We start from the raw sequence: 16,476 nt of genomic DNA, 5'->3' as shown, positions 1-16,476 counted from the left end.
AAACTATTCTAGATTGATTTCTTAAGTGAATGAATTCACTTGATAGTGTTTGAATTTACTTGTTAGGAATTTTAGAAAGCCTTCAAATTTTAAATGCCTTGGATTTTAAAAGACTTAAAAAGATGCAATGAAAATAGCAGTAAATTGATGGTTATGTTTAGAAGCAAGTTCACAAAATTCCAGGCTGCCTGCTGAATAAATGGAGGTTTCTGTGATCACTCTGAAGAAATAGAAAAAGGGTATTATAGAAGTCAGTGAGGTAGATAGTTGCCAGGAAGCTTTCGTTGCACTCTAGACAGGGCAGTGAGCAAGAAAACCTTGGGAAAAGGTAATATGCATATGTATGATTATACCCACACCCAAATAGATTGCTCTTAACACTTGAATGAATGCTCATTGAATTTTCCTGTACTTATAACTTTCTAGAATTTTCACGGCAGGGGAAACAGAATCTAGCATTAAAATCAAGGGTGAGCTTTCCAAATAAATTTTGAATTTTCATTCCCTTAAAAATCTACAGATATTTAGCCCTTTCCATAATGGCCTTTCAAAAAACATTTTTGTATACGTAAAATGCAGCAAATATAATAAACATGAGAGAAATTGAAAATACTCGTATTTGGCATTCACAACAGCTCTTTTAATTTAATTTATCTTAATTAGTTCAAATAAAATTTTTACTCCCAAATTTTGAAATTCTTCATTGTATAGATTGTTTTTTCTGTGTATAATACTCAACAAAGTTATTTCTTCTTATTTTAAATTAAGCCAATAGTTAATTTTACTAGTAGGTAGTCATATAATAATAAAAAAAAAATTACACTTCCATACAGCTATGGGACTAAAGATAAATTCTTAAAGCAGTCCATTAAAACACATTTAAGAGCTTTCAAAATGTAATAGCTGTAAATAAATTTATTTTCAGCTAAATTGTGAGCTCTCATTTTTCTTTTACAAATCACCACGAATTTATATCTTTGTATTTTTTTTATTATTAAGATAGAAACAAAATTGTAATTTTTTTGGTAAAACTTTGCCATAACCCCATAAGTAGGGTCCAAAATATTTAATTGTATGAAATGTGGGTCATGTTATATGAGGTTAATGAAATGAAAATGGGCATGAGCAGAGAAGAGAAGCCAATCATGTTATAGCCCAGTGAGTTATTACAGACTCATTATCATAGGGTCATTTTGTGTTCTCTTTTCTCTTAATTACAATGGTCTTACTATAATAATACTGAAACATTTGTGCACAAACAACTTTCATTTTTATTTCTAGGTGGTTTTTTCATAGTATATACCAAAGAAGTGTTCCCTGTTGTATCCCAGTGTTTTGTTTTTTGTTTTTTTATTAAGTGTTTACCCTAGTCACTCCCTGTTTCTCTGGAAACTACCTAGACTTAAAAACTTCTTATGAATGTGTTTTCTTTTTCCTTTGACTTTCATTATAATACTAAGATATATCTGGACAGGCAAAACCTAGATGTTTCTGGTAATTTCACAAAAATATGTTTTAAATTAATTCCATGAGTATATAATGTTCTAAGAAGTGTAGGTTCAGACATCTTACTTGTGTGCCTTGTTTCCAAGAATGTATAACAATTTGCAGAAAGTACTTGTTATTTTCTCAATTGGAAATCTAATGTAGCTAACCAAATTAAAAACTGCAGAACCTCTAGGTTCAGCCTGTGCCCGCACCATCCCTACTCACTGGTTTATCATCAAAGGGTATGTATACCTTGGATTCTGCCCAGCTGCTCTGTGGAGGCCAAAGGTTCCCAGCAAGTATTTCTAGTGTTCCTATAGCTGGGGGCATGGTACTTAATGGGAACTTCAGGGTGCCAAAATCGATTCCTAATCCAGAGCATTTCTTATTTCAAATGTTATGTATTGCTGCTTTCCTTTTAAAAATGTTTAAACCACTCTATCTTTAAGAGCTAGAAGTTTCATTTGTACTGTGATAAATGTTGTTTCTCCTCTATAATAATAGGAATCATAAATTCGTCTAATGTAGTAAGACAACTACACAGGTTTATTAGCCCTTTTATTCCTGTAAGAGTCATTGAATGGTTCTATCCTATGTTCGTTGGCACAAAGACTTAAGACTATGTCGTGTTCAAAACTTAAGAATCCTATGGGAGAACTGTTGAAGAGTATTATATCAAGAGGATCATGATAAGATTTAGCTTTACATTTTAAAAGATTATTTAGAAGGAAAGGAAAAAGGAAACCTCACTCTACCTGCATGCATTGTCCCTTTCGGGATATCAGCAGACAAACTACAAGTAGGGAAATGGGTTAGGAAGTGATGGAAATTAACAAGATCTGCACTAATGTTATGAGGATGAGAATGGAGTCCTGTCAAATCAGAAAGACACTGCATATGTGCAAATACAAACAACCTCAAATATAAGGAAAGCTGTCCCTTTCCCTATGTAAAAATGCCTCCTGATTGTTTATTATTTGGTCCTTTTGACTATGTAAAGTTTTAGAATTTTTTAATTTACTCATTCACAACTTGAGCCACTGTTTAAATAACTTACTTTCCCCCCCCCAAAAAAATACATTCTTTCTACTTTTACCTAAGCTGTTTAGCATATAGCACTTTTAAATCCAAGTATGGTTGCTGTCACTGGAATGTTATACAATGCCACATGAAATCCTTCCCATTTAAATGTTTGTTTTGTTTAATTCCTCCTATAGTTATATATCTTTGATCTTTGCAGAGTTACCATTTGTGTATGTTTGCTTGTGTGATGCATAGCTTTTGAAAGGGATATTTTAGAGGAATATTTACAAGATATCCAATGTTTGTAGTTACTGGATCATAATCAGGGAAATTTTAAAATTCTATCATGAACTTCATTAGCATTCAATACAACACTGATTAAGGTCACTTAAGTCTAAGGTGTTTTTTTTTTTTTCCATTATTGTTGCTCAAAATAAAACACTTAAGGAAACACCCATAGTATGAGACTTTATAAAAACTTAGCTATGAGATAATGACTCCATCACTGCTGGACTATTATAGATATGAGTATACATATGTATCACATATACAAATGCAGAGGGTGCCAAAGAAATGTATACACATTTTAAGAAAGGAAAAAAACTGTTAAAAATGCAATACTCAATATATACCGTATACAAGTCACGTTTGACTTCTGCAATTACAAGAGGTGCTCAAAGTGGTTACCATCAGCGTCCAGACACTTCTGATTACAGCGAACTACTGCTTGAGCAACATTGACCAAAGAGTCCACTTTTATACATGTCTTTGGCAACCCTGGTATATATGGAAAAATCCTTCTCCTAGTTTTTGAGCATAAATAGCGTTTAAGAAGTAGCATCATCAGAAATCAGTGACTAACTGGCTGTGCACATAAGCATGTAAGAGAAAGAGCCTAGAGCTGTTCTCATTTCAGCTTTTTGGCTGGGATTCCTGCAAGGGCCATTGATTGAATTAGAGAAAAGTTGAGGTTGAAGATAGTAAATCCAATTTTAAATAGAGTATAAGATGCCTATAGAGAATCCAGATGAAAATGTTTAGTAAACTAATAAATAGGACGTAATGCTCAGGGCAGAATTTGGGCTGAGGATTTTATACTTGTTATACTTTTCAAAAATTAGTATAATTAAATTAATGTACTTTTTAAACTTTATCATTTTGCATATATAGATTTTTCTTAAGTTAAAGTAGACTCCTTTTTTTTTATAAAAGGATTTTCTCTAAAAATTGTTGATGCCAGCTACTTTATTCATTCCATCCCACAACCTTTTACATTTTAATGGGGTATTCCTGAATGTCAACAAGCATTTTTAGGGTATGTTTCCCTACAAATATTAAGTTTATCAACATTTCTCAAAGTCAGTTTATTGTCTGCCTACTTTTGGCCTTATACTCTTCAAAAACTCAAGGTTCCCTCTTTTTTTTTTTTATTAGAGTCATTTTTTCTTACATGTCTTCTGTATTATGGTAGTTGCAAAGGATTTGTTAATTCCCCTTGAATATTGTAATGTTTTACAAGTCCTTATTTGAATTGTTTGCCTTCCTATTATTGTCTTTGTGCTGCTCAGATTTGTAACAAGTTCTGATTTTTAAGATGTATTTTTTCTTTCCGTATAAATAAAAATAAGTCCAAATAAGTAACTCTTAGACTTTCTGATTGCCGAGTACAAATATTTATGGAGGACTATTTCTCATTAACATTCAAACCCTGATATAAATAGCATCTCAGGCTGTTATTAGTGTAAATAGGCAGTAGTAATATGCTGATAAAAGTTTAACAACCAGCACTCTGCGTGGGAAAGCTCTGATGTGTAACCTTTCCCAATCTCCTAGTATAACTCTTCTCCCCGACTACTCCCCCAAGGCTGATTTCAATCTGCCAGTGTGAGGTCACTAAACTTGGCATTACAAAATGATTCCATCAGCTTCATCAACCAGGACAAACTGGCTCCAACACACCCTGTATCTGATAACACTGTATACTTTATAAGCATAACAGCTTCATATTATTGAAAATCATAGTGTGCTTGGTCATGTTTTCTGTCATAGGGCACGCACATATTTTGATACTTTGTTTAAAAGTGTTTTTTGAACTCTGCAAAAAGGGAAACTTTCGGGGACTCAATTCTTAGTAACTCAGAACTTCCTCTTACAACTTCAAGAATTCATAAATTTGTAGACTAAAACGTACATGCACAGCTATATATAAGTAAAACAGTTCCATAACATATTCCCTTTTGAAAACCTCTGGGATGATATTAAAATGTTTTCCATCTTTGCACTCTGAGTGAACTTAATTGCTTCTCCCTATTGCTGAGTTCACTAAGAAATGTCATCATTTCCTGCACTTCATCCACTCCTGAATAACAAGCTTAATATCCATGGATGTTTTTAGAAAAAAAACAAAAACAAAAAAGTAAGTCTTTTGCAAAGCAGTGTGCTTTACTTTTATCAGAATAAACCCACTTTGCCTACTGTGCAACTCATTTAATTATAATTGAATCTCAGTCAGTAATATTTTTAATGTCCTTTTGGCTATTAGGTTATAAAAGCAATAGAAGAAGGTTATCGTTTACCGGCACCCATGGACTGCCCGGCTGGTCTCCACCAGCTGATGCTGGATTGTTGGCAAAAGGAACGTGCTGAGAGGCCAAAGTTTGAACAGATAGTTGGAATTCTAGACAAAATGATTCGAAACCCAAATAGTCTGAAAACACCTTTGGGAACTTGTAGTAGGTAAGAAACACCTAAGGGAATGGAATCTGGGAGAAGTTCAAATATCCACATGAACCGTTTATCTTCTCAGTCCTACCCCAATGCCAAATTGACATTTGTGTTACATTGTAAATCCATATTAGATATATTGTGTTCACAGAAGTTTTTATTTTTTCTTCTTTTCAGATGGCTTACCTTAATTGAATTAGTGTTTAACGAGACCTATTATCATTGCTTTTTTTTTTTTCTGAAAAGTTATGATGCATATCATTTAGAAGGCTTTCTAAACTGGAATTTTGTGATTAGGTGGCATTACACATTTTTAAACTGTTATTATATGGTTTTCTTGTTACTATTGCCCTTGTTTTTGCATATTATCTATTTTATTGTTTTGCTGTGAGTTATTTAGTGAAATGGTTCTGTGAAGTTCATGTTTATAAAAGTAATTAAATATGTGATTAAAGAAGTATACCTATTAAAAAGAGCCCAAAACACTACATTCATTCTTTGTACTTTGCTTGCTCCATCGTAATGCATGTTAGCAGTTATTAATCTTCAGCTGTCAGGTAAACTTGATGTCCTGGTCTGTACTGGTAATCAGGCCCTTGTGCAGACATATGAACTCACAGGTGTTCACCCAGGTACCATCAGTACGGTGGGTACATAACATTCTCAAGAGCACTCTCATAGTCCAGACCAGTTAGTCCACAGCCAAACATGCTTCCTTTACTCCCAGCTACTTTTAGAGAAATAAATGAGCAGATATTTACTGATTACAAATACTGTCGGCTGTACTTGTAAAAATACATGGGCGTCGCAATCTGGTGGTCATCAAATCTACATAATGTCAATTTTGGAGTCCTTAGCTCTTGGACAACCTTTACGCATTAGGAAATTTTATTAGCATATTTGTTTACTGGTTATCACATCAATTAAAATATGTGATTTTATTCTCTGGACCCTTATTTTTGGGTGAGGCAAGACACTCTTTCTTTAGTAGTTCATGAAAACATTTGCTTTTCTATTTCATTCTTGTCTAGGCCAATAAGCCCTCTGTTGGATCAAAACACGCCTGACTTCACTACCTTTTGTTCTGTTGGAGAATGGCTACAAGCTATCAAGATGGAAAGATATAAGGATAACTTCACAGCAGCTGGCTACAACTCCCTCGAATCAGTAGCCAGAATGACTATTGAGTAAGCTTAAACTTTTACATTATATTTAAGAATTTATTAGGCACAATCCAAGCTTTATACATTTCCATATGAACCACAAAACCAGGGGAAAGCATCTCTTTAATAAGTGCCTACTTATTATTGTTGGAGACGTATGAACTCACAGTGAGACTTCCTTTTTCATGAACCACTGTATCATTTAGGTTCTTCTTCACTGGGGAAACTTTCTTCATTTCAAAGGAGGAATTTTTTCCCCATGTTTGTATCAGACATTAAAAATCTCAACGTTTCAAACCCAATACCAAAATACAATATGACGTTCAATATGATTACTTTCTGAGGAGGTCAAAGGAAACTTAATTCAATTCACTGTAACTAAGAGTTTAGTTTAACTCACTTTTTGGAGTGTATATGATTGATTGAGTCAAGTTTTTTTTTTTTTTTTTCCTTTTTAACCTTGAGAAGCACCTGATAAAACAACCTTTGAAATTGCTGTGAACTGGAATTTAAAAAGAACTAAATTTTCCTTTGTGGCTCCATCACTGATTATGTGGTCTTAGGAGATCCATTTACTATATCTATGAACTTCAGTTTCCTCAGCCGCAGCATAACTTTTATAGGTGATGCAGTTCCTCTCAGTCAGTGTATTTGAAGGCGGGACACAATTATCAAGGTTCTACCAGTGGAGTCCTATTTACGTGCTCTTGTGAGAAGGGTTTCAGGTTTTCCAGATGAGGTAAAGGCCAGGAAACAGACAAACCAGGAAATGGCATGTCCATGAATTTAAGCCCGTGCATGCTATCGTGTCTAGTTGTCTGCTAGCTCACCACATGGGTAGAGCTGGCGTAATTATTCCTGTCTCTCTGAAGCAAGCTACCCCCCTGAAACACTGTCTCTCAAAGTCTTACTAGACCACTGCTGTGAAACACTACAGCACTGTACTGTTGTTACATTTTAGCTGCTTGTAAATACCTAAGTTCAATCTTCCTTGCTATAAGGAAAGGGAAAAGGACATACACAGATCCAGTTAGCTTCTGTGAGATTGAAGCTGTTTAAACATAGGTATTGCACTCTTTGAAAAATATTTGTTTTCTAAATGTAGTCAGATGGTTGATGTGAACTGAAGTAAGCATACAACCAATAATATGCTCATAATTACCACATAATTACACTCAGTATAAAATTTTGTATAATCTTTGATGATCCTTAAGCTATTAGGGCCCAGAAGTGTTTCCATTCATATTATATCCTATGTTAACAAATATGTTAAACTTCACTGAAGTTTATAATACAACATTTCAAATAAACTTTCCTAATCTTACCTTAAGTTCATAGATTTTAAGATCTTTGATAATTTCTTATATAAAATTTAAAATCAGTTTAAAAATTACTTATCTTGGCACATCCAGAGCCTGAGCAGTTAGGTTTTCGCAAAGGAGAAGGCTGATACAGGCTGACCATCTGACCCATTGCAGGAATATGATCATAATACCCAAGGACACTGAGATAAGATCTGTTTGTCTAAGATACACAGATTATTTAATTAAAGAGTTGATGACAGTTTAGTACCAAATCAACTCTTGGTAAGGTAACTAATGAAAAATGCATTTGTCTTTTTCAGGGATGTGATGAGTTTAGGGATCACACTGGTTGGCCATCAAAAGAAAATTATGAGCAGCATTCAGACTATGAGAGCACAAATGCTGCATTTACACGGAACTGGCATCCAAGTGTGATGGGCACTTCCCCTCATGGGGGAGATTACGGACTGCAAGAGAACAGTACTGGCCTTCAGGATATGCATAGAATGCTGCTATTAGACAGTTGATGTCCTGGGTCCTTCCTACAGTGAAGAGAAGATTTAAGAAGCACCTATAGACTTGAACTCCTAAGTGCCACCAGAACATATAAAAAGGGAATTTAGGATCCACCGCTGGTGGCTGGGAAAACAGCAGTGACAATAAACAAAGTACTACCTGAAAAACATCCAAACACCTTGAGCTCTCTAACCTCCTTTTTATCTTATAGACTTTTTAAAATGTACATAAAGAATTTAAGAAAGAATATATTTGTCAAATAAAATCATGACCTTATTGTTAAAATCAATGAATATTTTCCTTAAATATGTGATTTCAGACTATTCCTTTTTAAAATCATTTGTGTTTATTCTTCATAAGGACTTGGTTTTAGAAAGTTGTTTATAGCTTTGGACCTTTTTAGTGTTAATCTATGACACATTACTACACTGGGTACTTTTGGAAGAATCTCAAATTTAAAAGAAAAAAAAAACCATAGCATGATTGAAGATATCTCTGTCAGAACATTGGTATCCTTTCTGTGCCATTTTATTTTGTTTAATCAGTACTGTTTTGATATTGTTTGTTAATTGGCAGGTAGTCAAGAAAATGCAAGTTGCCAAGAGCTCTGATATTTTTTAAAAAGAAATTTTTTTGTAAAGAGCAGACAACACACTATCTTTTCAATGAAAAAAGCAATAATGATCCATAAATACTATAAGGCACTTTTAACAGATTGTTTATAGAATGATTTTACTAGACAACATTTACTAAAAAAAAAAAAAGAAAAAACTCAAATTGTAGGTTTATGACTATAAAAATATATGAGCACTTCATCTAAAGGATGTTGGTGAAAGCAAGTCTTTGAAAGGAAGAACTATCCAGTGTTATCTAAAATTTAGTCTGAGCACATCAAGATTTTTTCAATATTGTGACATTAGGAAATTTAGGAGAAATAGTTGACATATATTTTATATCCTGTTCTGTTTAATGCAGTCCAAACACAAAAGGAAAGAATTAAGTTTTATACTAGAACTCTGAAGCATTATCAAAGGGGCAGTTCACAATTTTCACCTTTCAAAAACAAGTTTTCTACAGGATATCACCAATGCAGTTTTAAAAAAAAGCATTTTATTTTATTTGTGAACACTGATGTCAGAAACTTAAGTAGAAGAATACTTTTTACCATTAAGGAAAAGGTGAAGGATCTGACTTTTTTAAAGCTTTATTTATTATACCATTTTATTTGATTACGTTTTAGAATTTCACAAGCAATAATTAAATGTGTCTTTATAGCTATTTCAGGAATGTATACATATTGTGAGTACTTCTTTCAAAAATTATGAAAATCATGAACTACCCCAGAATTGAACTGTTGTACTTCCAAAGAGAATTGGGCTGTTTATAATGATTTTAATAGAGAAAGATCCCAGGGATCGGTCATAATTGGTCTTGTTTGATAATGTGGGCATCCACAAGCAAACAAATAACAAACAAAATCTGTAAATGTTTCTTTGTATAACTTGTAAATTTTATTTATACTGTCTTGTTTTGTACACACATTTCTCTGTAGTGGGCTCTGAATACATTGAAAATGCACTATATTTTTCTATTTTACTTGCAGAGCATCACAAAAAAAACAGGTATTTTCAGTGCTACATAATGTGTTTTCCCACATTTAGGACCAAAGATGGCTATAGAAAAATTCAAATGGATTGCTTCCCAAACCCCTCCCCACCCCCTTGTTTTTTCTTTTAAGTCACTGTACAGTGTTATTTGATATTTTAATTTATTTTTTGATTGACTAGAAAAATCATTTTAATTTCACTAAAATGTTTTTTGTCCCTAAGGAAAAATAATCTGTAAAATAATTTTAATTAGCATAACACAGTCACCTAGATACTTCCATTTGTAATCTTTGTAATAGACTGTAAATATATTTTTGGAACTATAACACAATGTGCTTGAGGGTTATTTTTCAGTGTCTGCAGTGTATACAAGTGTTTATACTAAGTACAGCACTTTACAATTCTAATCAGTAGCATTGGCCTTTGTGAGAATGAGTGGAAGTTTGAGTGAGTGATCTTAATTCCATTAGGATTCTGGACTCACTAATAATGAAGTTCTTTTCTTGTTCATAGCTTAAGGTGCTTATTTTTTCTATTAAAATTAAATTAACAAAAAGCCATTCTAGAAATAGAAGACATAGTATGGTACATGCAAATGGTGTCTTTCCTGCTTTTTTCTAGCACTAGATTTATAGTTGAGTAGTCTTTCTTGAGTAGAAGGGCAGAATAAAAGGTTTTTTTGACTTTTATTTTCAAAAATAACTTTTTTCTTCAGCAATATACCTCATCTGCCTTAAATTTTTTACAGCTCTTTACAGGGAAAGGGAAGAAGGGATGGGAAAGACGCAGCACAATAGGAAGTGTACGATGACATCACTCTCTCCTTTGTAGGTTTCTTTTCCCAATCAACATTATGATTTTGAAATACATGTATGTGAAACAGATATTCAGAGAAAAAGAATTCACATTGTAATGCTGATTGTAATACTCTCTTCCAGAAAGAGATGAAATGATATAACAATAAGAATGTACAACTTGCACCTTGAAAAAAATTTTTTTGGTAAAGTAGTGCTCAGGGGAGGAAAGGTAGAGAAAGCAAACATCAAAACCAGAATTCAAAAATTATAAAAGTGCAAAACGTAATGGCCTCCTTGCTTTAATAGAGCCACCTTTTTTTAGAACGCTGTCTTCACACTCGACTCGTGTTTTGCATTAAGTACTGAAATAAAAGTAACTTTTACTCCAGCTGAATTGAACATTTTCTCAGCAATTGATCTGGGCCTGTTTACTAGAACTGGTGGTTTATGCTTGTCAGAGCACTATTAGTTGAATCATATTGTATACTTATGTAATCTACATTAGCTAGTATTATTTAGGACTATTTTAATTGCTCCTCTTATCTGTGTTTTTAAAACAATTAAAATAGTGTAATTCACCTTTTTTATTTAGGTAATGCTGATATTCTCCCTTTTGTTTCCTGAGTAGCCTAGAACTGTGCTACTCACAGATGTGCATGTTCAAATAAATTACTGATGTATATTTTTTTGCTATCTGTGGAGAAATCATGGGGAACTTGGGGCGAGATGTGCTTTTTCTTGGTTGAATTTGTCCCTCCTTGCCTAAGAATTACTACAGGGGTCATCCTTTTATAGGAAAAACTGCTTTGGAACAGTGTCTTCAATGTATCAAGCACAAATAACTCTTTCTTCAACACGAATCATACGTCTCTTTTTACCAGCTTAAAATAATAAACGAGTCTATTAGACAATGTAAAGAAAATCCTGTCTCCAATCATTGGCGGATTCCTTTATGTCCCTTACTCGTTCTTTATTTTCTTACACAATATCATGAAGCGAGATGTTTAGAGTGAAGGTTTTATTGAAATATTTGAGTGGACCCATAAGAATACAAAGAAAATTAATAACCTTTGCTTCCCCTCATCCTCTTTTACACTGACTTAATTCCACTCAAATTATTACAGAGTAACAAGTTAAAATAATGTCTTCAAAGAGCCATACTGTCAAACATTTTAGTTAAAACATGTTTGTTGTTCCTATTTGAAACTACAGCTACATGGTACTGATAAGAATATTTGCATGGGAAACGTAATATTTTATCATTGGACCCTGACAAATATTTTATTCATTTGATATAATACAGCAACTTGGTTTTGCATTTAAGATGTTGCCGGATGCGAACATAGGGTCCAGAGCAAATGGGAAGTGATACATCTGATGGTCCGATTGAGTTGTATATATCATTGTCACTGACTCAGCAATCATTCCAACTTGCACCTCAAATGAAAACTAAACACTCCCATTAGGACAGCATCACCATCATAAGCTCTACACGCTCTTAACAAATACCTAAACATGTTTCCAAAAATGAGACTAGGCAAATATCAGGTGAGGTGCTGTCACCAGTTGTCACCCTTCCGATGGTGAGGCTCAGGCTACGCTGCGCTGAAATTCAAAAATAATCTTGAAGCCTTGGCTATTTCTGATTATTCAACAAGCAGTGCCCTTGGTAAGTATTCACAGTGATAATGATATAGCCTGAAAACTGACGGGCACTCAAACGATTTAATGTACCGGATTCATAAATGGCACAAAAATAACACTATCCTACCTGCACTCTTTTCCTTCCAAAATTATAAAGCCATTATTAAGGATATATAAGTGCTATCGCTAGTAAAAATTAGATTTAAAACTTACGGTAATCATCGGTAACAATTTTTTGTTGAAGTACTTTTATCTTCTACTGTTACCCTTTGTTTTATGTTGTTAGCTGCGATGAATATTCAATATCAATTCTGAGGAAAGCTGCTGAAAGGAAGACACATCAAGCAAAGAGGTGATAAAATTTCTAAATGCAAAAGATCAGAACTGATATTAACAAATGATAAAAGATTTATAGTGACTGGCAAACTCTCAGGCCACCCTGAAGGGAGCAGCATCCTCTTGACTCTGTATTAGTGTCTCTGCACCAGCCCCTACCTGGCTTGCCACTGTTCTGTCTAATGCATTTCCACATAGCTTGAACAGTATGGACAGGAGAATAAAATATTTCAGTGGGAATGGGCCTGTGAGCCACATTAGATTTAAGTGCTCTAAGGGAGTGTTTTTTTCTACTTCAGTGATTGAGCATAATTAAATCTATAATTAAACAAATAACTCTCCTGATTGACCTTGAGGTTAAAATAAATGTGATTGATTGATTTAATTAGGCCTACTGTACTAAGTTTGGTACGTATCAATAGGTAGCTCTAGTCTAGTGCTCTGTAGGTATGTAACAGCACTGGAAACTCTTTAAGTATGTAACAGAAGTAGGGATTTCTAAATTGCCAGCATTTGATAATTTGGGGACAGTAACAAATTGTGGCGTTGTCTATTCTAAACCTCCATGAGTAGCAAATAAAGCTCAATCAGATATAACCTGCAACGTAAATTTCATTATTTTCACTATCCCAGGTTTCTACCACTGAAGATTAGCCTTCTGCTTTGAAATGTAGATTTTATGTATAACTATAAGAATGCACAATGTATTGTTCAGTGAGTGGTTAATCATAGATCTTAATTAAAGACACTCAGAGGAAGAAATGAGCAGACTTGTTTTAAGAAATGTTGGTTCTAGCTTAGTAAAAGACAAACATATACTGTTCAAGTTTCATCATTCCACCATGTAACCAAAACTAACTGAAGTGAATCACTGGACAACAAACTCTAGAAAAACAAATAGAGAAAATTAAACTAGATATACAGAACTAGCATTCAAAAAATCACATTCTTGTAAAGCTATTTCACAATTCATAGAAATGAGGCAAACCATTTAAGGATGCTTTTGAAAAGTGACATGAGTTGACAAATTATTCTGCTGATGGGATAGACTATAGCAAATTACAAGAGAAAGTTCTAAGTTTAACCTGATATCTCTCTCTGAATTTGTTAGAGATATGCATTGTTGACGTTGAAAACCAGACAATATGAGGCTAAAATGTGCTCTTTCCAGATGAAAGAGACCCACACCTTTCTTCAGCTCTGACATTTGAACAAGTCTTTTCAGGGATGTACTGAGCAGGAGACCAATGGGCAGGCCTTCCTGCTATTCCCTGTGTTCACTAGGTCTTCGCCAGTTGCACACCAAGTGTATTCACCAGAACTCAGTGTAATACAAACAGCAGGGACCTGATGCTACAAACAGATCTGCTTAGCTTTACCTGGGAACCAGACTGAAGCTAATGTGTGGGTTACTGCTGCTCTTTCATTGGTTCCACTCATCATAAAGGGGTACCTGGGAGGTTAGGGGTGGTTTGGGGCCAGCAGAATAAGCAGCAATTAAACCTTTTCTTATCTAATTACAAGACGAAGCCAGCAAATACCAAATAATACCATCCTTCAGATTTTGAAAAGGAGCGAATAATGTTATGTATATAAAGCATGGATGAATTACAGGAAATCTGGAGAGTCATACAAAAGAAGCTGAATTTCATGGAAGAGGAGATGAAGAGTATTGGCAATTCTAACCGGAAAAGGGATGTGGTGGGAATGAAGTTTAAGGAACCAAGGTCTGGCAATGGGGCCTGAAATACAAATTAATTACTCTTTATTTCTAGATCAAGTGAATAGAATATGCTCCTATCCTGCCACACCTTTGCTCTCCATTCTCACATTCCCTCTCATTTTTCTAAATGGGGGAAATCCCTGTCTTCAAGACACAACTTGAAAGTTATTTCCCCCAAGACTTTGCTGACACACAAGAGCTAGAATTCTCTCTCCTGTGCTTTGCTGATGCTGTGAATATCCTGTGTTCCGTCACGTGAATGTGTGTGCGTGGATGTGTGTGTGTGCGCGCGCGTGGATGTGTGTGTGTGTGTGTGTGTGTGTGTGTGTGTGTGTGTGTGTGTGTCCCACTAGATCAAGCGCTCTTAAAGGATGCAAACCAAATGGACATTTTTGCATTATGTCCTTTGGGACTTAGCAGTTTCTGGCACTCAGTAGACACTCGATAAATATTTTAGAATCCTTAAAGTGCAAATTAATTCAATTGCTTTTTGTCTTAAAAGGTAGCAAGGATCAGGTGCTCTGAAGAATGGATAGGGTGCAGTGAAGGTGGTACTAAACGGGTGCTGAGGAACAAAACTAATTTCAGAGCATGGATGGATGCTTCTGTGATAGGCTAGGGCAGCAGGAATGCCCGAGGGACTGAGCTGAGTATCGCAGAGACACGGACCTGTGTGAGAAAGAGAGGTGGGAGGAGCTGATTTGTAAACAAGACCAGGAAACACAGACGCACAGTGTCTTCCAAACGTTGAAAAGGAATAGGCGGCGTCCCTGGTTGTAAATAACAATGCAATATTAAAGAAGAACTTGAAATCAAGTAGGAGGCATTGGACTTGAGAGAAACAATGAAGGGCTATTTACCAATGTCTTATTAAGGCAAAGACATGGGGAGAACGTTTTCTAAGGAACAGTAATCAGCAGAAATATGTGAGATGTGATTGTGACTGTTTTAAAATCAGGCCTAGACAAGGGAGCCGAAGGCTCTTCTTCTTTACTGAAAACTTCCTTCGTTCCAGCTCTCAAACTCAGGGTAGTATCAATAGTTCTATAGCTCAGTAAAAATGTAATAGATTTTTGTGGGCCAGTATATAGTCTGCTTACCATTTACATCATGAAGAGGCAGCATAATATGATGGGCAATTGCAGAGTTTGAAGCCAGAACGTTTAGGACTAATTCCTATAATTACAGGCGTAACACAGGGAAAATTATTTCATTTCTCTGTATCTTTCTTCCTATCTTACCTGTAAAATGGGCATAAGTAGTACCCACTTCAAGAGTACTAATTTGTCAATTAGTACAAATAAGTACTTGAAAAGTACTTATAACAATATTAATAATCGATATGTGTTAACTCTTATTATTTCTTTAGGAAACATTTTTTTCTCTGCATTTCTTTCTATTTAACGAACACTTATAAACACACTGTTGTGAATTCTGAATGAATTCAGAAATGAATTTGACAATATAAATTATATGTTTTTTGCCCCAAATCTCATTCTTATCTATTCCTCAGGGTTTTTTTTTTAATCATCAATAATATTTCTCAAATCAGCACCCAAAACATCAAACTTTATTCTTGCCATAAACAATTGCGCACTACATCCAACTGATTCAGTATCTCTGGAATCTACCACCATTCTCACAGCCACTGCCCTAAATTAGGTTTTTATCATCTCTCACTTTAAATTAATGCCACACCCTCTAATATATTTCTCTTCCTGTAATCTGCTTGTGTCTTCAGCGTACAAAGTTCTATCATGCTCTCCTGACATGAGTTTTCTGAGGGAAGTAAGTGAATGTATTTTGTTCCTTCTAGTATCTACTAAGCCCAACACAGATTTAAAAGTTTGGAATGCCTTCTATTTCTGTACCTCAAAGCAAGAATATGTAATTATCTTAAAAATAAATACTGGGAAAAAAAGTTAAATTTCAGGAAAAACACAATTCCCCTTCAATTTTTAAATAACATCACATCATTTTTTTTTCCACTTTCTATACATCTCCTTCAATGATTTGATTTACCCCTGGAAAATATAAGATAAAACAGGATATTCTGTTAATAAGCATTGCATTCTGAGTTATAGTAGAAGTTATATCTATATGTTTATATGCTAATTTACATTTTCTCTCATCTACATATACATTTTACAT

The 16,476-nt window shown here is 34.4% G+C and overlaps 1 protein-coding gene across 5 annotated transcripts in view; it reads left to right on the top strand.

The window, feature by feature from the left end:
• EPHA7 (EPH receptor A7) overlaps positions 1-11,544 on the top strand; it is a 168,998-nt gene extending 157,454 nt beyond the window's left edge. For 3 of the 5 annotated variants that reach the window (XM_019663233.1, XM_019663236.1, XM_019663232.1), the window contains exons 15-17: positions 5,054-5,247; positions 6,267-6,422; positions 8,023-10,000. In XM_019663233.1, coding sequence (XP_019518778.1) covers positions 5,054-5,247; positions 6,267-6,422; positions 8,023-8,137 — 465 coding nt within the window. In that variant the 3' untranslated portion in view covers positions 8,138-10,000. Of the gene's footprint in view, positions 1-5,053; positions 5,248-6,266; positions 6,423-8,022 lie in introns of all 5 variants that reach the window. The other 2 variants (XM_019663237.1, XM_019663234.1) reach the window with 1 other exon arrangement.
• Positions 11,545-16,476: the final 4,932 nt, after the last annotated feature.

This window comes from Hipposideros armiger, unplaced genomic scaffold (genome assembly GCF_001890085.2).
Source record: "Hipposideros armiger isolate ML-2016 unplaced genomic scaffold, ASM189008v1 scaffold_387, whole genome shotgun sequence".
Lineage (NCBI taxonomy): Eukaryota > Metazoa > Chordata > Mammalia > Chiroptera > Hipposideridae > Hipposideros > Hipposideros armiger.
The sequence above is the reverse complement of the archived record's forward strand: the minus strand, read 5'-3'. Positions and strand labels throughout refer to the sequence as shown.